This window comes from Scyliorhinus torazame, chromosome 12 (assembly GCF_047496885.1).
Source record: "Scyliorhinus torazame isolate Kashiwa2021f chromosome 12, sScyTor2.1, whole genome shotgun sequence".
NCBI classification, from domain to species: Eukaryota; Metazoa; Chordata; class Chondrichthyes; order Carcharhiniformes; family Scyliorhinidae; genus Scyliorhinus; species Scyliorhinus torazame.
In genome coordinates, this window is record NC_092718.1 from 209,023,285 (window position 1) to 209,044,610 (window position 21,326).

Sequence of the window (21,326 nt, forward strand, 5' to 3'; positions counted from 1 at the left end):
AGCCCCTCACCAGTCCCAGAATCGGTGAGTGTTTGGCGCCAATTTTGCCGTTGTGAAACGCCCGCGAATTCTCCATTTCAACCTGCTGAAACGGACAATCCATCCCCATAGGTTTTAATGAGTGCCTTAAGGAATGAAAACAAGGCCCCTAGGGCAGATCTTTGTTGCAACAGCAGTTATCAATGGGGTTACGCCCCTCATGGGGCTGATACACCTGCATGAGTTGGTGTTGGCAGTGGGAGAAGTGTAGCTGGTGGGTGTCCTGCAGCGAACTCTAGCGCATCATCCTGTCCCAAGGCATGGACTGAGGATTGCCAGTGAAGACCACAGGACCCACCCCTCTGATGGCAATTGGAGCCCAATCTCCAAGCCAGAGAGAGACCAATGTCCCGAGCACACCTCCCCCAGTGCTCCTTTCCTGTGCCAGAAAATGGCAGGGTGGGGAAGGGAATTTTAGAACTTGGGATCAGCAGGGCACTGCGGGAACTAACCAGTTCTTGCCAGGCGGTGGAGCCACTGAGATTCCTGTTGGTCGTAGCCCGTTTGTTTGGCTGTAAGAAATATGTAACGTTGCTTGCGTTGGGGGGTGGGGGGGGTGGGCGATGATCATTCAGCGGATGTGTTGCTAAGGTGAGAGCGTACTTCGTCTCCTTGAGCTCTGAGCAATCTTCCGACGGAATAAGCAAACACTGTACTGGCAATCGTGGAGTCAGCAGAAATTATTCCTTGCCATTGTAATCAGTGGAAACGAGAAATCGGGCGTGCATCGATCCACTATGAGAGGCTTTTATTCCACAGGTGAAGAGCAGTTTCACAAATGAGCCCATTAGAATGTTTTCAACAATGAGTCAATCTGGAAAATCAATATAGAAAAGTTTAACGCTTAACAGACCGGACATTTATCTTTCTACTCTATGGCGTTCCGTCAACCACACCCCCCGCCCCTCATTTCCTGTCCTGAGAGTGTTACCGCCAGTATTCTGAACGTTGACGTTCGTGGCTTGACGTCGAAACTGTCGGCAACTCCCGCTCGACCTTTGCTGACCCTTGACCCTTGGCCGCACCCAGCAACTCCTGCCCAAGAACTAACCTGGGTCCAGAAAAGGAACCAATGTCCTCAAATAAAAACATGAGGGAACCCGGCCTACGCTGTCTTAATTTCAAACCTGTGCTGCTGAGGAATTTGGGGTTGGGCGGGAGAAGCCAGGGCTAAACGGGGATCCCTGGCAGGGTAACCCAGAAACCAGGTGAGCAAATCATTAATTCACAGTTGGTTTTTACGTGCCGGAGAGGGAGGGCGGGTGCGGAAACAGCTTAAACTTGGCACTGAAAGCACTGAAAACAGTGGATTTGGTTGACTTTATGGGTGAATATGATTTAAACACACAGCTCCGAGAAACCGCATCAGAATTGTCTTCTTTCTCAACTCCAGGCCAATCTCAGGCTCTCATATTAGATAAATAGGAATCGCTTCTGGGCCTATTGGCTGAGATCAAGCACCGTGAGGTTAAGCCCAAGATGAGGCGCGATATCCTTTTCCTCGCGGGTTAAATCTTGTACGTCTCTCTTGCGGAGACCAAGAATTGGGTTCAGCTGGAATTTGAATTGGTATTTGGAGCAAGCGATGAGATGGATTATGGGGTTGCCCCGTCCATTCTGCCCATTGGCTTTGTAACTTTTACGGATGGGATAAAAAATATTTTCAAAACTCGGATAAGAAATGGGTGCAGGAGAAGCCCGTACAACCCCTCGAGCCTGCTCCACCATCCCCTCGATTCCCCTGAGTGACCAACGATTTATCGATCCCAGCCTCCAGTTGACTCAGCGATTGAGCATCTGCAGTCCCTTGGGGGGAGAGTTCCACAGATTCGCAAGCCTCCAAATGAAAGGTTCTCACATTGTGGTCTACTGAATTGGAAACATGGTGTGGCAGTACAACAGAAGGCCTTAGACCTGATGCCCTCATCTGCAACATGTCAACTGTACAATGTTGGGGCAGTGCGGCAGTTGGGGTTACAATAGGTCTTAATCCTTCTGGACTAGGGAAGTAAGAGTTTTGGGAGGAGGGGGGGGGGGGGGGGGGTAGCCAAGGTTCCTGCTGTTGATCATCAGCAGGTGACCATGTAGGTGTTGACATTAATGGAATATAGAATCGAACTGGACTATCTTGCCCTGCATGGTTAGGTCACCACATTGTGCTGATTGTCCAGGGCAGTGGTACTAGATGTCAATGTAAATGTACCTCAACAAACGTTCAGGCAAGATGTCTGCGGGGTAAGGGCAGCACAGTGGCGCAGTGGTTAGCACTGCTGCCTCACGGCGCTGAGGACCCGGGTTCGATCCCGGCCCCGGGTCACTGTCCGTGTGGAGTTTGCACATTCTCCCCGTGGCTGCGTTGGTCTCACCCCCACGACCCAAAGATCTGCAGGGTAGGTGGATTGACCACGCTAAATTGCCCCTTGGAAAAAAAATAATTGGGCACTCTAAATTTATTTAAAGAAAAGATGTCTGAGTGGAAATCGGGACATGAACAGCGAAGGGATACCGATGATCGGGAATTAAATCTATCCTGGATTTTCTCCCTACACTTCACCAGGATTGGCCAATAGGGTGGCTCGCTCGGCCATTTCAGAGACAGTTAACAGTCAATCACATTGCTGTGGGTCTGGACTCAGGTGTAGACCAGACAGGGTAAGGTCTGCAGATTTCCTCCCCTAAAGGACATGAGTGAACCAGATACATTTTTACAGCAGTCTGGTAGTTTCACTCCCATCCTTGCAGATATAAACTTTTGTTAAACATTTTCTATTAACTGGATTTAAATTCCCTAAGCCTAGATGTGTACCCCGTTATGAGTGTATGTTCAAGCCCAGATGTGTACCCCGTTATGAGTGTATATTCAAGCACAGATGTGTACCCCTGTTATGAGAGTATTTTCAAGCACAGATGTGTACCCCGTTATGAGTGTATGTTCAAGCATAGATGTGTAGCCTGTTATGAGAGTATTTTCAAGCCCAGATGTGTACCCCGTTATGAGTGTATATTCAAGCACAGATGTGTACCCCGTTATGAGAGTATTTTCAAGCACAGATGTGTACCCCGTTATGAGTGTATGTTCAAGCATAGATGTGTACCCCGTTATGAGTGTATATTCAAGCATAGATGTGTACCCCCGTTATGAGTGTATGTTCAAGCATAGATGTGTACCCCCGTTATGAGTGTCTGTTCAAGCACGGATGTGTACCTCCGTTATGAGTGTCTGTTCAAGCACGGATGTGTATCCCGTTATGAGTGTCTGTTCAAGCACAGATGTGTACCCCTGTTATGAGAGTATTTTCAAGCACAGATGTGTACCCCTGTTATGAGAGTATTTTCAAGCACAGATGTGTACCCCGTTATGAGTGTATGTTCAAGCATAGATGTGTACCCCGTTATGAGTGTATATTCAAGCATAGATGTGTACCCCCGTTATGAGAGTATGTCCAAGCCCAGATGTGTACCCCGTTATGAGAGTATTTTCAAGCACAGATGTGTACCCCGTTATGAGTGTATATTCAAGCATAGATGTGTACCCCGTTATGAGGTTCTGTTCAAGCACGGATGTGTACCTCCGTTATGAGTGTCTGTTCAAGCACGGATGTGTATCCCGTTATGAGTGTCTGTTCAAGCACGGATGTGTACCCCCGTTATGAGTGTCTGTTCAAGCATAGATGTGTACCCCCGTTATGAGTGTATGTTCAAGCACATGCCCCATGAGGTTCCTTTCTGGGTTTCCTGCTTGGCCAATGAACTGGGAAAGTGGATTATCTGTCTGATGAAAACGCCAGCCTGACAGTTGTTGCAGGGCCTATAAGGGAAGGGTGACCTGCCTTCCCTTACTGGCCAGGAAAGGAAAGAGGACCTTACCCATCCAGTGGCCATGGGTACCAGCATGAGCTGGTCGGGCAGTCCATAAGCAGGGCACTGGCTTAGGAAGGAAACTTCCTTAAATTAAATGTACAATGCCTTGCCAGGAAAGCAAGACCCTCCAGCTCAAATTTTCACCATGCATGGGGCTCCAATTGTTTATCATTTCAGAGGCCCTCGCAGCGGTGAGATAACTCGCAGCCCCACTCGTCAATCGATCACTTCAGTTAGCACGTGCCTGGCAGGTAACGAGAGACATAGGGCGGCTCGGTGGTTAGCACTGCTGCCTCACGGGGTCGATCCCGACCCCGGGTCACCGTTCATGAGGAGTTTGCACATTCTCCCCCGGCTGCTTGCGTCTCATCCCCGCAACCCAAAAAGATGTGCAGGTTAGATGGATTGGCCACGCTAAATTGGGGGAAAAAAAAGAATTGGGGACTCTAAATTTAAAAGGAAAAGATAAAGAGAGACATAAAGAGGGAATTGAGTGGAGAATACTTACTGCATTTATACAGGGCCTTAGTGAGACCAGACATAGAGTATCGCAAGCAGTTTTGGTCTTGCCATAGGGGGTATGCGGTGGATAGGCTGATACCGTGGGTTGGCGGGATTGTCCTGTGAGGAGAGATTGTTTTGACTGGACCTGCATTCACTCGGGTTTAGACGGACGAGAGGAGATCTGATTGAAATGTATAAAATTCTAACAGGGTTGGACAGGCTAGATTCAGGGAGGATGTTTCCCCTGAGTTGGGGAATCTAGAGCCAGGAGACACAGTCTGAGGATACAGGCTAGACCATTTAGGACTGAGGTGAGGAAACATTTCTTCGCTCTAAGAGTAGTGAAGCTGTGGAATTCTCTACCACCGACGGCTGTGGGAGTCAAGAAGGCGATCGTTTTTTTATTTTAGCTTTTAATGGCTTCAAGGGGTGTGGGTTGGAAAGCGGGAACATGGCATTGAGATCGAGTGTCAACCAGGATCATATTGAATGGCGGTGCAGGCTCGAAGGGCTGAATGGCCTCCCTCCCAGTTTCTATCACAAACAAAAAAAAAGAAAAAGAAACCCTGTGCTTGATCCAGAATTGACGGGATAAAGCAATTGTTGTTGGACCTTTTTTCTTCAGATAAACCCGAACTGTACTTAATGCATTTAAATAGGTGTCCAATCGAAGGAACTTTAATATACTTGAATCCGGGTTCAATAGAATATGTTAGAGGGAATTGGCAAGAAACAGGGAATAGGAATGCCTTTAGCTGTTAGTCCCTATACCTGTCTGTGGGCAGCCCATCCTACATTCTCGGTGGTTTCCGTCTACTGTGTGTCCGTGTATCAATACTTTGCTTAAACTTCCAAGTTCTAGCCTTGCTGTTTTCTTCATGTGATGTGCGTGGGCCAGCGTACACTGGCCCTGTGCTAATCCTGTGCTGCTTGGACAATGATTTTAAAGGTCCCCTGTGTCTCGCAGGGTTTCCCGATTACGGTTTCTATTCCACGCCCGGCGATCAACGGGCCTCCTTCTCGTTTGCGGACTACGGTTCGGTCGGACTGCGGGCCGCGCAGATGCTGCGCAGCGAGCACGCTCCGTCAGCCAGCAGCCCTTCCCTGCACCATCTAACCAATCCGGATCAGTTTAAGAACCCAGGTTTGTGCTACAGATTCATTTCCTTTGGTGGCGGAGCGGGAGGAGGGTGGTGGTGGGGGGGGTGGGGGGTTGATGGCAGATCGGGGACGGTGGGAGCGGCGGGACAATGGGATTAAGTGTTTGTTCATCTGTTTATAAGGAACGCCACGCGACTTGGAGCAGTGAGGCCGCATCTGCACGCCTGACCCATCAACCGTGGTGGGTGAGAGGGGCATTCACGATTATTTATGTTGGAGTTTAATTATTTTTTTCACAAGAGCGCAAAGATTTTTCACCTCACCTGCTGCCTTCCGTGTCCCCGACCACCCCCCACCCCCCCCCCGCCCAAAAAAAAAACAGCTGTTGATCATTTTAATTTTCTGCGATGATATGTAATTAATTGTGTATTCAACCGGTGCATGTGCGGAATAATTAAGCAATCTCTCTCTCCTCAGAGCGATTTTCGCACCCTTCTAAAACTTACACAGAGATGTGAGCGGGTCCTTTTATTTCCCCAGAGAGGCAAAGCCTGTTGTGAGTTATGAACTTAAAAAAAAAAGTGCAGACTTGGCTCATTCTTCTGGTTTTAAGAAGTTCCCACGGTGTCACGTGCCATTTGTGTCGCCCCCCCCCCCCTCTCCCCTTACTGGAGTTTCCTTCTCCTGACTGCTTCGCCTCACACGTTACCTGCCTCTCCAGCCATCCCCAACCCCATCACCCACCGTTGCCAGTGGAGAGGGCCCTGCGCTACTGGCCATACTGCAGAGCACCATCTGCGAGGAGAGGATACCCTCCCCTCGCCGCCCGGGTCAACGTCGCTACTTTATTTTTTCTCACTTTAGTCCTGAATTTGGAGCCTCTTTCAATCACCCCTCCCCATGCCCACCTGGCCACCCACTTGCCTTTGTCCGTTCTACATTAGAAACCCAACGTGGCAAGGTTATGGGCACAGGATCGTGTTTTTTTGCAGCCGACATTAGTGCCACCCAGTCCCTCCTGTGTCAACTTTGCGATTCACTGTCCCACTGACCCAGCAGCGCTGTTCCTGTCCAACGGGAGGAGGCAGGCGGGTATGGGTTCTGCCAGAGATGAGGCCACCTCACCTGCGATAAGCACTTATCGGACTGGTCGGCAAGCAATGGTTTTGGGTCGGCTAGGAGGTGAATCGTCTCTCTCTATCCTAAACAGAAATTGGTAGCCGGAAGGGGGATTGTAGCTTGGGAAGCAGAGGCGAGTTAGTAATATAAAGAGTAAATGCTCGAAGTATTCAGCAGCTTAGGTAGCCTGTGTGGAGAGAGAAACCGAGTTAACGTTAATGAAGTGTCACCAGAATCAGTTGCGACGAAAGTTAATCGACTTCCAATATAAAGTGAATCGACTTCAAACATTAACCCTGTTTCTCTCTCCACTTCTCTTTTTATTTCAGGTTTCCAGCAGCCACAACTGTTTTGCTTCTGTGTTACAGGGAGTTAGTTTTGTCGGTGAACGAAAAAATGCTTAAAGGGGCAGTGTCACCCTGAGAAAAGGTTTTGTTTTTTTTCCAAAACAAAAATGGTCAATCATCCTGGAAAGGCCAGCTCGGCTCGGTCGGGTAACATTCTCAGGTTGTGGGTTCGAGTCCCACTCCAGAAATTTTAGCCTGTAATCCAGGCTGACACTCCTTCGGAGAGCGGCACTGAGGGAATGCAGCCCTCTCAGTAGTGTTGGATTCAGATGATCTCTTAAACCCAGGTCCCAATTGTTCTGAGGTAAAAGAAATGTGATGCCGCCATTTGCCGATGAGCAAAGGGATTCTCCTGCATTCCTGGCTTCTCCTTCTCCCCCTCAGCCAACGCCACCAAAGCACATGCATCTCATTGTTGTTTGTGGGACCTTGCTGTTTGCAAATTGAATGTCACGTTTTCTTTTATAACAACAGGAACTACGCCAAAGAGGAAGATCATTGGTTGACTGTGAAATGCTTTGCAGCGTCCTAAGAGTGTAAAAGATGCTATAAGAATGTAAATTCTATTTGTATAGAAGCTCATCAATAAATTAGAAGCCTTGTGCGCAGTGGGTAGCGGCCCTGCCTCTAAGCCAGAGGTTTGGGGTTCAAGTGACTGGTGGGGTGCCGCAGGGATCTGTGCTAGGACCCCACTGTTCACATTAATGATTTGGACGAGGGAACTAAATGTATTATCTCCAGATTTGCAGATGATACAAAGTTGGGCGGGAGGGTGAGCTGTGAGGAGGATACAGAGATGCTTCAGTGGGATTTGGACAGGCTGAGTGTGTGGGCATATGCGTGGCAGATGCAGTGTAATGTGGATAAATGTGAGGTTACCCACTTCAGTAGCAAAAATAGGAAGGCCGATTATTACTTGAATAGGTGTAAATTGAGAGAGGTGGATACTCAGCGAGACCTTGGTGTTCTAATGCATCAGTCGCTGAAAGTAAGCGCGCAGGTACAGCAGGCAGTTAAGAAGGAAAATAGTATGTCGACCTTCATATCGAGAGGATTTGTATAGGAATAGGGATGTTTTACTGCAATTGTACAGGGCATTGGTGAGGCCACACCTGGAGATTTGTGTGCAGTTTTGGTGTCCTTGCCTGAGGAAGGATGTTCTTGCTATGGAGGGTGTGCCGCGGAGGTTTACCAGGCTGATTCCTGGGATGGCGGGACTGTCAGATGAGGAGAGATTAAGTCAGTTATGATTATATTAATTGGAGTTCAAAAGAGTGAGAGGGGATCTCATTGAAACTTATAAAATTCCAACAGGTGTAACCAGGGTAGGTTCAGAAAGAATGTTCCGGATGGTGGGGGATTCCAGAACTAGGGGTCATAGTTTGATGATAAGGACTGAGGTGAGAAGAAATTTATTTCGTGAATCTGTTGAATTCACTACTACAGAAAGTAGCTGAGGCCAAAATGTTGTGTGATTTCAAGAAGGAATCCGATGTAGCTCTTGGGACTAAAGGGGGGAAGGCGGGATCAGGGTATTGAACTTGATGATCAGCTATGATCATAATGAATGGGGGAGCAGGCTCGAAGGGCCGAATGGTCTCTTCCTGCTTCTATTTTCTATGTATGTTTCTATATGATGTATATAGATGACAAAACAGATGATTATCAACTTGCAAATCCTTCCAACACAGGCCAATGGCAAGTGGGAAGAATGGGAAAGATTCCTGGTCAGTCAGGTGATAAGGAGAAAGTTGAAGCTTCGACCATCACTATCCATCACCCTAGACCACACCAGACATGTAAAAGTTCATGTTGCCACAGCAACTTGGACTCCTTGCGCGAATGGTAACACACCACCACCCACCACATCAATAAATGGCGAAAGGGTTATGTTTACACAGATCCTTGTCAAATATGAGGCCACGCAGAGAATACTGTGTGCAATTTTGGTCTTCTTTTCTGAGGAAGGATGTTCTTGCTCTCGAGGGCGTGCAGCGAAGGTTTACCAGACTGATTCCAGGGATGGCGGGACTGTCATACGAAGAGAGATTGACTGGAGTTCAGAAGAATGAGGGGGGGATCTCATAGAGACTTATAAAATTCTAATGGGACTAGGCAGGGTAGATGCAGGGAAGATGATCCCAAGTGTGTCCAGAACCAGGGGTCACAGTCTGAGGATTCAGGGTAAACCATTTAGGACAGAGAGGAGACATTTCTTCACCCAAAGAGTGGTGAGCCTGTGGAATTCATTACCACAGGAAGTAGTTGATGCTAAAACATTGAATATATTCAAGAGGCGGCTGGATATAGCACTTGGGGAGAATGGGATCAAAGGCTACAGGGAAAAAGCAGGATTAGGCTATTGAGTTGGATGATCAGCCATGATGGTGATGAATGGCGGAGCAGGCTTGAAGGGCCAAAAGGCCTCCTCCTATCTTCTATGTATCTATGTATGAACGCACAAAAATGACCGGACAGGAAGGGACCCACTGCTTCACCCAGCCTGCCCCACATCTCAAAATGGATCAGAACGACACACTGCCTATCCGGCCTCCCGCTCCACCAGCACAGCCACACAATCTCCTGGGAGCGCCAGAAAAGATCTCAGAATCGAGGGAGGGAAAAATATTCTGGAAAATTCCCCTCTATTCGCCCCTCCCCACTCAGGTGATCAAAACCACTCCAGGAGATTAATGGACCATGCACACCTCACAGCAACATCTCAAACTACTTCACTCGTTGTCAAGTGTTGCCAACTGCGATTCATTACAACAACTCAGCTGTATCACACTTCCTAAACCAGGGTGACTACAGCATAGTGTGTTATGATCCCTGTGGAGATAACGTTTCTAAAATAAATGAATTTCCCAAATAACCAATGAAAATAAACCGGTGGACAGGATTTCACTTTTAAAGCAGAGATTAGCACTGCCGCCTCACGTTGCCGAGGACCCGGGTTCGATCCCGGCCCCGGGCCACTGTCCGTGTGGAGCTTTCATATTCTCTCCGCGTCTGCATGGGTCTCAACCCCGCAACCCAAAAATGTGCAAGATCGGTAGATTGGCCACGCTAAACTTCTCCCTAATTGGGAGAAAAAATATTTGGGCGGTCCAAATTTAATTTTAAAAATTACTTTTTTTTAATTCCTCTCAAAGGAAACCTTCCGTCACTTAAAAAAAAAAGGAGATTTCCTGTGAACAAGGCAGATTGCACCTCCTTGTATCTCATGGGAGCTTTTGTTATGCATCATAATTTCCTCTAACGTGCCAAATGTTGAGGGAAAAGTGGGTTTGGGGAAAATATGCCTGGGAGCATTTGCCCCACATTGACCTGTCATTTGTTTGTGGGAGAGTGCCTCGAGTGGGGGGGGTGCGCGTTACCTGACAATACCTGCAAAGGCTCCCGGCAGCGCCCTCCACGTGGACAAGAGAATCGCCTCGCTTGCACATCGGATGGATTCGGTCCCCATTTTCCTCCCCTTTTAATAGATAGGTCACAGTCTGCTGACGGCATCGCGTCACCCCAGCCATCATTTAAAACCAAACGCGGTTGCAGGATCCAAATTGGCTTTGCCAAACCCCGGCGACCATTAATCTTCTGGAGACGATGGGCGAGCAAAACCCTGGGATAAATCACAGAGACGTTAAGAAAATAGTGTATTTAGTTTTTAATCCTTCCGTTTATTAGTTTATATATATATGGGGAGGGGAAAGGGCTTTGTGAGTAATTGGCGGGGGGCGGGGGGGGGGGGGGGTTGGAATTCAGGTGACACAACCTCCCGGAGTGCATCCAGTCGGGGTTGGCAGCCCTAGATCTGAGCCATGGTGTTAGAACGGTCTCTCTGAGCCTCTTCTGCTCTGCCAGATCACATTGAGGTCTCTCGTGCCACTGTCACTGAGATTGCCGCTAATCAGGGCTCGGGACTGAGGGTTGGCCTAACTCAGCGTCACACTAAAACAATGACATTCACACATTGTTTCCCCCCATGCCACAATCTTCCAGCTCCTTTATTGTTCTTTAGAGGCCTAAACAGATTAGAAGACAGCAGAGAGCAGAGAACTCTGGTGTAGGAGTTCAGGGCCCACTGATCCATCCTCTGACATTGATCGCACACAGCTAGCCTGTTCGCTCCAGGGCACCGAACGAGCAATAGGAAGTAACTCATTTTCAGTAGGGAGCCAGCAGCAGAAAGGTTCCTGCCTTGCCGTCTCACTGGCCTCCATTCCAGGTTACAACGCCTGTCCCGTCAGCGTGGGTGTACAAGTCTTGTCTCATTGTTACGTTTTGCCAATTGCAAATGGGGAACAGGCGCAACAAACACTGTAAAGGAAGGAGTTCTGAGGCAAAGAATCGGCTGGAAGGGTTCACCAACGCCCCTTCAGCGCTCTGTGCAAACCAAGCAAGGGAGTCACGTGGCAGCCTCATGCAGACCGGATTAAGCAGGGCTCTGTACAGACTGGCCGGGCTGGTTGACCTGTTTCTCCGGCGTCAAGTTCTTTTTAGGCAGCCCAGGCGGTTCTGCTGAAGTGGCAGCAGGATGTTGGGGGAGAATGCCCTTGGGGATTATTCTAGGAGACAGAAACTATCACACCCAGGGCCAGAGACACAGCAGGCTAAAACAGCGAGTTGCTTTTACGGAATCAGAGAAAAGTACAGATAGTCCATTGGAATTTAGAACACCCACTTGATCAAAGCTCTCGCCGGCCTTCCTCCCCCAATAGGTTTGGGAATAAAAGCCATCTTTTGGAATAGTATGAGAGTTGGGAAGGAAGCTTCATGACAAAAAAGTTAGCTACTGCATTTACTGAGCTCCGCCAATTAAACCCCTTTCTGAATCCAGCAAGAACGAAAGTCACTCCCCTCATTTCTTCGAGGAAGAAGATGAATGATAAAGACATCACCATGTAATAGTGGAATAACGTGGAATAACTCACATGTAGGTGAGGCAGGTTTAACACGCACTCAGCAAAGAATGCTTGTGAATTCCACTACATTGCGATGTTACCAACACGTTGAAAGGCTCGGGCCAGTTTACTGGGCTATCGCTTTGTTCCTGGCACTGATACCAGGCACTTTAACGCCTTCTAATAATTCTCAGGAATAAAGACCCGTTAGCAGTAAATGAAACACCAAAACCACCCACGTTTGGAAGGATATCAGCTGTGTTGTGTTCTCATTGCAACTCACACAAATTTGATGAATTATTGCATTGTGTTTACAGCACAGAAATGGACGTTGGGGGTCACATAAGCCTCCTCCCACCCCCTCTTCATCTCAACCCATCAACACACCTCTCCGTTCCTCTCTCCCTTACCTGCTTATCTAGCTTCCTCTGAAATGCACCTGTGCTATTCACCACGATCGCAATATGTGGCCGTGACCTGCATGTCCTAACCATTCACTGGGTAGTGGGTTCCTCCCGGGTTCCTGATTGGATTTATTGATCACTCTCTTGTATTTCGAAGTCTTCGCATGGAGTGCACTGTGGAGAAATTTGCAAGAGTCATAGGTGGAATGGGTGTCAGTCGGAAAGATACGAAGTGTTAATCCATTGTTATGTTCTTTCGTTTGTATATTCGTTCACAGACGTGGGCATCACTGGTAAAACCAACATTTTTTTTTCCCATCACTAATTGCCCTTGAGAAGATGTTGGTGAGCTGCCCTTTGAACTGTTGTAGTCCTCGTGGTCTAGGAACGTCCACAGTGCTGTTCGGAAGGGGATCCAGGGTTTTGACCCAGCGGCAGTGAAGGAACGGCTAAATAGTTCCAAGTCAAGGTGGTTTTTGATTCGGAGAGGAACGTGCAGGTGGTGATGTTCCGACGTCCGTGTCCTTCTAGGTGGTCTAGGTCAGGGGTTTGGAAGGTGCTGCTTATGGTGCTGCCACTGTGTGTAGGCGGTGGAGGGAGTGAATGTTTGTGGAAGGGGGAGCAATCAGGCAAGTTGCTTTGTGCTGGATGGTGTCGAGCTTCTTGAATGTGGAGCCCAGACGAGTGGAGAACGTTCCGTCACTGACTTGTGCCTTGTAGATGGTGGATAGGCTTTGGGGAGTGTGGAGGTGAGTTACTCGCTGCAGAATTCCCAGCCTTCACTGCTCTATGGACATGATTGCATTAACGTGAATCATTGATTCTCCCAACCCAGACATTTTCCAGCAGTGTAGATGGACCACCACTTCTTAACCTAGTGACTTCACAAGACCAGCAAAATACCCCTTCTATAAGAGCGGGCTGCATTTGTGGCCTTGTTCTTCAGGTTGTCCCAGTGCGAAGCAGTGAGAAGCTCTGGTCTACCCATTGTCTGAACTCGGCTTCACTACGCCTTCCTCCCCTGGTCATTCTCGCACTCAAACATATCTTTGCCATTTTGCAAAAGCTGGAGGATAGTATTAAAAAGCATAAAAATGGCCCCCTGCTTTCACCAAGGTCTCCTGCAGTGACTGAATAGAAATCCAGGCTCCTGCTGGGGAGAGGAGTTTAATTCTCACCACAGCTGCCGGTGGAATTTAAAGTCAGTCGCTAAATCTGGATTTAAAAAGCTAGTCTCATTAATAGTGACCATGAAACCATTGCCAATTGTTGTAAAAGCCCGTCTGGCTCGCTGATGTCCTTCAGGGAAGGAAATCTGCCGTCCTTACCTGGTCTGGCCTACACGTGACTCCAGACCCACAGCAATGCGGTTGACTCTTAAATGCCCTCCGAAATGGCCGAGTGAGACACTGAGTTGTATCAAATCGCTACAAAGAAAACTAAAGGGAAAGAAAGGGTTGGATCGTCCACCACCGCCGTGGGTATCGGGAATGTCAATGGCAAACCCAGCTCTGTCGACCATACGAAGTCCCACAGATAAGTCTTGCAGCAGCTTGACACTGCTGTGCTCACGGAAGCATACCCGGCAGACAACGTCCCAGGCCATCACCATCTCTGGGTATGTCCTGTCCCACTTTGGGAGACTTCAACATCCACTCTGGTCCCCATGACGTCTCATGGCATCAGGGCAAGGAAACCTCCTAATTACCACCTACTGCCCCGACAGCTCCTCCATGTTGGACACCATTTGGAGGAAGCACTGAGGGTGGCAAAGGTGCAGAATGTACTCTGGGTGGGGGACTTCAATGTCCATCACCAAGAGTGGCTCGGTAGCACCACTACTGACCGAGCTGGCCGGGCCCTAAAGGACATAACTACTCGACCAGGTCTGCGGCAGGTGGTGAGGGAACCAACAAGAGGGAAAACCAGACTTGATCTCATCCTCACCAATCCACCTGTCCCAGATGCATCTGTCCATGGCAGTATTGGTAGGTCTTTGTGGAGATGAAGTCCTGTCTTCACATTGAGGACACCCTCCATCATAGTGTGTGGTTACCACCCTGTAACCTCATGGCCCGGCATATCTCCCACTCTACCATTATCACCGAGCTGGGGGAATCAACGCTGGTTCAATGAAGAGTGCAGGAGAGCATGCCAGGGAGCAGTACCAGGCATAGCTGACAGTGAGGTGTAAACCTGGTGAAGCTACAAGATATGACTATTTGCTTGTCAAGCAGCAGAATCAGCATGCGGTAGACTGAGCTAAGCCAAGCCGCAACCAACGGACCAGATCTAAGCTCTGCAGTCCTGCCACATCCAGTCGTGAATGGTGGTGGACAATTAAGCTAACTGGAGGAGGAGGCTCCACAAATATCCCCATCCTCAATCACGGGGACAACACATCAGTGCATTTGCAACAATCTTCAACCAGAAGTGCCGAGTGGATTTGAGGGCAGCATGGTGGTTAGCACAATTGCTTCACAGCTCCAGGGTGCCAGGTTCGATTCCCGGCTTGGGTCACTGTCTGTGCGGAGTCTGCACGTTCTCCCCGTGTGTGCGTGGGTTTCCTCCGGGTGCTCTGGTTTCCGCTCACAGTCCAAAGATGTGCAGGTTAGGTGGATTGGCTGTGATAAATTGTCCTTAGTCCAAAATTGCCCTTAGTGTTGGGTGGGGTTACTGGGTTACGGGGGTAGGATGGAGGTGTGGGCTTGGATAGGGTGCTCTTTCAAAGAGCCGGTGCAGACTCAATGGGCCGAATGGCCTCCTTCTGCACTGTAAATTCTATGATTCTATGATGATTCATCTCTGTTCCCCCAGCATCACAGATACTAGTCTTTAGCCAATTCCATTCATTCCACATGATATCAAGAAACGGCTGAACGCACTGGATCTTCAAAAGGCTATGGGCCCTGACAATATTCTGCCAATAATTCTGAAGACTTGTGCCCCAGAACTAGCTTGCCCCTAGCCAAGCTTTTCCAGTACAGCTACAACACTGGCATCTACCCGACAGTATGGAAAATTGTCCAGGTAATGCCTGTCCACAAAAAGCAGGATAAATCCAACTCAGCCAATTACCACCCTACCTATCAGCCTACTCTTGATCATCAGCAAAGGGGTTGTCGACAGTGCTATCAAGTAGCACTTACTCAGCAATAATCTTCACATTGATGCTCAGTTTGGATTCCGTCAGGGTCACTCAGCTCCTTAGCTGATTACAGCCTTGGTTCAAACATGACCAAAGTAGCTGAATGCCAGAGGGGAGGTGAGAGTCACAGCCTTTGACATCAAGGCAACATCAAGGAGCCCTGGCAAAACTGGAGTCAGTGGGAATCAGGGGGAAAGCTCTCCACTGGGTGGAGTCATACCTAACACAAAGGAAGCTGGTTGAGGTTGTTGGAGGCCAATCATCTCAGTCTCAGGATGTCACTTCAGGGGTTCCTCAGAGTTCCCCAACCATCTTCAGCTGCTTCATCAATGTTTTTAAAAAAATCTTTTTACAAATTTCGAGTACCCAATTATTTTTTTTCCCAATTAAGGGGCAATTCAGCGTGGCCAATCCACCTAACCTGCACATCTTTGGGTTTGAGACCCACGCAGACACGGGGAGAATGTGCAAACTCCACCCCCACCACTCCCCCCCCCCCCCCGGCCAAAGCCTACTCCACCATCTACAAGTCACATGTCAGGAACGTGATGGAATACTCCCCACTTGCCTGGATGAGCGCAGCTCCAACAACACTCAAGAAACTCGACACCATCCAGGACAAAGCAGCCCGCTTGGTCGCTCCCCCTTCCACAAACATTCAAACCCTCCACCACTGAGGCACAGCGGCGACCGTGTGTACCATCTACAAGATGCATTGCAGTAACTCGCCAAGGCTCCCTCAACAGCACCTTCCAAACCCACGACCACTACCGTCTAGAAGGACAAGGGCATCACTTGCATGGGAACACCGCCACCTGGAGGCTCCCCTCCAAGTCACTCACCATCCCGACTTGGAAAAATACCTCCGTTCCTTCACTGTCGCTGGGGCAACATCCTGGAGCTCCCTCCCTACCAGCACCACACGGACTGCAGCGGTTCAAGATGGCAGCTCACCACTACCTTCTCGAGGGAAAAAATGGATGGGCTGACTGGGTCAGCGATGCCCACGTCCCGTGAGCGAATAAATAAAAAATCTGACGCGTGACACGTCAATGGCAGTTGAACCTTGAACCCAGGAAGGCTGGGGCCAGTGGATGGTTGCCCTCCGACTTCTTAACACTCGACTTATACCAGATGAGAAACCAAAAAAATGACAAGTGTGCAGAGTGAGTTGTGTTTATTTTGACACGATAATAATAAGCTCGCTCTCGGAAAATGTAAGTGATGGCACTCCAACCAGGAGCTGCTGGAGGCTGACTCAGTGTTTGACATTAGGAGCAGGTTAGCAGTTAGCATTTCTGCTTGTTTAAAGAATTCTATCCTACCTATTAATATCACGAAAGCATTTAAGAGCTGACTTTAATTATATGCATCTGTTAAAAGTGCTCTGCCTGTGCTTTTGTGATTTAATCAGGCACCTCTGAATATCTAATGAATCCATGTGGGCAAGTTTCCCCACCGCTCGGAGGTTTAACAGGGTGGCGAAGACTATGGATGTGATAGTCGCACAGCAGTTTATGTTGATGGCCTTTTAAAGTCTGTGTGAGTGAGAATGGAAGCACAGGAATCCATTTACATTTTGTACCGATTAACAATTGGGAGGGAAGTGGAGGGGGGGGGGGGGGGGGGGCAGGGGGGCGGATGAGAGAATTTCTGTTAGCTGATAATAGACAAGACACACAAGAGAAAATGAAGGCCTTTGGCCCTGCTGTGTGTCCTTTGGCCGATGTGCCCAAAGTCCCCGTGTCCTTTATTTTCCCGGGATGTCACCCAGGGAGAAGTTCTGATTTTTGACAGGGTGTCTGGAGAGAGGAAGTGGCAGAAACGTGCACAAGAGATTTCTTTCCCCGAAAGGTGGGAGAGATTTAGAATCGCTCCACCGAGGAGGGGTGGCCTTCGGCCCACCATTGCCTGCGCAGGCTCCTGGGGAAGGCAGCCCAGTTTAGTCCCCCACACCTTGACGTTTTCCCCCACGCCCCTGCACATTAGACCCCTTACACTACATGTCCAGTGTCCTTCTGAAAGCATGAGCGGGAGACCTTGCAGATGGTACAGTCAACGCACTTTACCAAGTGCCGTTAGGCCATCTTTAACCTTACCTCTGCACTGAAAGGTCTCCCGTAGCTCTTCCCTCTTTACTCTCTTGTAACAGGCACAACGTAGTAGACTGGATAGCCAGTGATCCTGTCGCTTAAACATTCACGTTGGCCCCCTCACCCTGCCTTTTTCACCTGCAATACACTCTCTGCTAAATTCAGTAAGTTAATTATTGTGCTGAATTAGTCACCTTCATGTACAATAACGCGGGGCCAATCAAAGACAACCTGCTCCCCATCCACCTCGACACAATATCAGACAACATGTGGGGGGGGGGTAGGGGCGGCATGTGGCGCAGTGGTTAGCACTGGGACTGCGGCGCCGAGGAACCGGGTTCGAATCCCGGCCCCGGGTCACTGTCCGTGTGGAGTTTGCACATTCTCCCCCCGTCTGCGTGGGTCTCACCCCCACAACCCAAAGATGTTCAGGTTAGGTGGGTTGGCCACGCTAAATTGCCCCTAAAATTGGAAAAATATATAATTGGGTACTCTAAATTTATATAAAAGAAAACATGGATGAGGGTGGGACCTGCAAACACTGTGCAGCATCCACTTGAGCGCTTGAGGACCATTTACAGGCAGCGTGGCGACATTTTACTGGAGGTGTTGGCTATTGGGGAGGTTTGATAGGGTAGTGATATGTTTCCACTTGTCGGGCCAATCCACCACCAGGGATTCTTTAGGCGGACACAAATAAATCCAACAGGGAATTGGGAGAAATGTCCTCCATGCAGAGCATGGTGAGAATGTGGAACTCGCTACCACGAGGAGTCAGGGTGAACAGTGCAGGTGAATTTCAGGGGGGGACGATAATAATAATAATAATCGCTTGTTGTCACAAGTAGGCTTCAATGAAGTTACTGTGAAAAGCCCCGAGTCGCCACATTCCGGCACCTGTTCGGGGAGGCCGGTACGGGAATTGAACCCGCGCAGCTGGCCTTGTTCTGCATTACAAGCCAGCTGTTTTGCCCACTGTGCTAAACCAGCCCCTGGCGAACATATGGCGAACCAATAGAGGAAGGTATGAGGGAGAAAGATATAGGAGGAGATGCTGCGAGGGTGAGATGAAGCAGGATGGGAGGAGACTCATGTGAAGCACCGGCCAGTGGGGCCGAATGGCCTGTTTCTGTTTTATATACAAGCTCGATGTAACTTTGACACTACCGGCTTGAGTGTAAATCTCAACATGCTGTGTTGTGAAATATCATAAACTCGACGATTTCGCACTTGTGAGCTGTTGGATTGGTTTAGAAAGCCAAGCAGCCCAGCTCCACGTGACTGCAGTCCCACCCATTTGACTTTTAGTTTAGAGTACCCAATTGTTTTTTTTCTAATAAGGGTCAATTTAGCGTGGCCAATCCACCTAACCTGCCTATCTTTGGGTTGTGGGGCTGAGACCCACGCAGATACGGGGAGAATGTGCAAACTCCACACAGACAGTAACCCGGGGTCAGGATCGAACCCGGTACTCAGCGCCGTAGGCAGCAGTGCTAACCACTGCGCCGCCGTGCCTCCTAATGCCCTTTCAAATCATCTAGCTGAAGAACACCTTAATAAGAGACAGGTAATGAATTTTACACTGGCAGCACAGTGGTTAGCACTGCTGCCTCATAGCGCCAGGGACCCGGGTTCGATATCGGCCTTGGGTGACTATGTGGAGTTTGCATGTTCTCCCCTTGTCTGCGTCTGTTTCCTCCGGGTGCTCCGGTTTCCTCGCACAGTCCCAAGATGTGCAGGTTAGGTGGATTGGCCATGCTAAATTCGCCCTTAATGTTCAATGGTCAAATGGGGTTGCAGGGGAGTGGGCCTAGGCTGGGTGCTCTTTCAGAGGGTCGGCGCAGACTCAATGGGCCAAATGGCCTCCTTCTGCACTGTAGGGATTCTATGAATATTGGCCACATGCAAAGATTAGTAGCAATGCAGCTGTGATCTAGAGGTACAAGGAATGGGGTTGGACCCTTGACTGGTACCAATGTTGTTTCTGGCAGAACTGTTGTCCTACAGTAGTGTTAGGAAGGGGAAGTCTATTCATTTAAACCTCCCCCAGTCCCTAAGTAAAGGACTGAGATTCCTGTCAGCTTGAGTGACAGCGGTGCAGGGCAGACAGGCGGTGTGAGGGCACAGTAACTTCACGGTGTCATTAAAGTTCTGCCCCTGAGTGCGGGAGTTCTATGCGACACTGCTGCCTCAAGAGGACCTCCAGAGTTCAACAGAAATGGCTCGGCGCTAGAGGGCCAACAACACGTGGTACAGGAGTGGTGGGAAATTTAACATGCCACAGCGGGCTCACTCTATTTGGTTTTGGAGTTGTGGAGGGCAGGTAGGTGGGCCGGGACATCACACTGTGACAGAGTAGGAACAACATGAAGCAGGCCTGGCAACGGTTAAGGGGGGGGGGGGGTCTTGTCTTTTTTGTGTCTCGTGTGACATTTCTAAAGAGGCGTGTCATCTTGTTGGTTGGTTTGGTGGGGTGGGGGGTTGCAAGAGAGGAAGGCAGGGAGAGGAGGCAAGGTTTCTCGAGCAGGCCTCAGAATTCCTGGGAAGTGGGCAACATCCCTTCAGCTACTTCAATGTCCTCAGGAGCCAGCGTACGATTACAGAGTAATTGGTGGGGGTGTCAACAAGATGACATGGACCCTTTTAAGTAAAATTGCACACGCCTCGTGATTTTTGTTGTTTGAGGGGGGGAGGGGGGGGGCGGGGGGTTTGTGAAAGTGGGTACAGTAAAACCTGTCCTAATGGTCACCTAGATTAAAGTCACCTGTCTTACGCAGCAAGTTCTTCTCAGAACCAACAAATTTCTAATTTAATTAAATAGGGTCTGCACCCGGATTAAACAGCCACCTGCTAACGTGGCCACAACCACTGGTAAAAATGACAGGTAAGCAATGTAAGTAAATTGGATCCTGCATCTTAGAGATTAACTTGTTGCCCTGGTACAGAGTCAGGATCTCTGCCCTTGGGAAGGGCAGGGGGAGGAGGGTTGGGCACAAGGACCTTCTCGATTATTCGCCACCACGTCACTCCCGCCCCAACTCAGGACTCCCCAGCCACCTGCCTCAAGCAATCTCTTTGGTTCAGGCCTCAAGGTGACCGTTTAATACAGGTTTCACTGTAAATTGCATCCGGAGCATCCTTTAGAAATAATCCTTACTCCCCGTTTATTTCTAAGCAAATGGCCAGTTCTCATCGAATGCGTTGTTCGACCATTACTTGAAAACCCCCCCCCTCTATTGCACTGAAATTCATAGCCAGCAAGAGCTAAAAGGAAAGCCATTCTGGCCATTGGCCGGACCCTCATTTACCCTGCTCTTTTTTCGCAATGGCATCATTACCGGCGAGAAGAGCGACGACTAAATTTGGAGTCCGTCTGAGCTTGAACCAAGTTAGTATGGGCACGGCACGGCCTAGCCGCCGCACAGAGACGGCCTCGGGGTGAGAAAGGGGCTCCTGTAAGTTAGTCAGTTGGTTATCTTGGGAGCGAACAACTTGAGACGCTGTCTTGCAAAATGAGCATAGAGTTCACACCAGAGAACACTGATGTTGTGGTTAGAGATGCGAGAAAGGCTGGGATATTGAATGTTGTTTAGTTGTCACTTCATTCCAGGCACCTATTTTGGCATTACCCCATTGATTTTTAAAATAACCCCCACCCCCCCGGCCAATTCAAAAAGATAGCTTTAGTTTCAACTCAGTTTTCACGTTAAGATAATTTCCTCCTTGTGTAAGGCGCCTGTAAGTTGGAGCGCCAATCTCTAGGTTTGGACTTATATTTATGATGGTATTTCCAAGTTGGTTGACTC

At 49.1% G+C, this 21,326-nt stretch overlaps 1 protein-coding gene across 14 annotated transcripts in view; it reads left to right on the forward strand.

Annotated features, from left to right (window-relative positions):
- The window catches only part of msi2b (musashi RNA-binding protein 2b), a 603,647-nt gene that overhangs the window by 563,928 nt on the left and 18,393 nt on the right, over positions 1–21,326 (forward strand). For 7 of the 14 annotated variants that reach the window (XM_072469818.1, XM_072469819.1, XM_072469821.1 and 4 more), the window contains 2 exons: positions 5,372–5,548; positions 20,342–20,413. The exons of 3 other annotated variants lie outside the window; for them this stretch is intronic. In XM_072469818.1, the coding sequence (XP_072325919.1) occupies positions 5,372–5,548; positions 20,342–20,413 (249 nt within the window). The remainder of the gene's footprint in view (positions 1–5,371; positions 5,549–20,341; positions 20,414–21,326) is intronic. 4 more of the 14 variants (XM_072469820.1, XM_072469825.1, XM_072469823.1 and 1 more) reach the window with 2 other exon arrangements.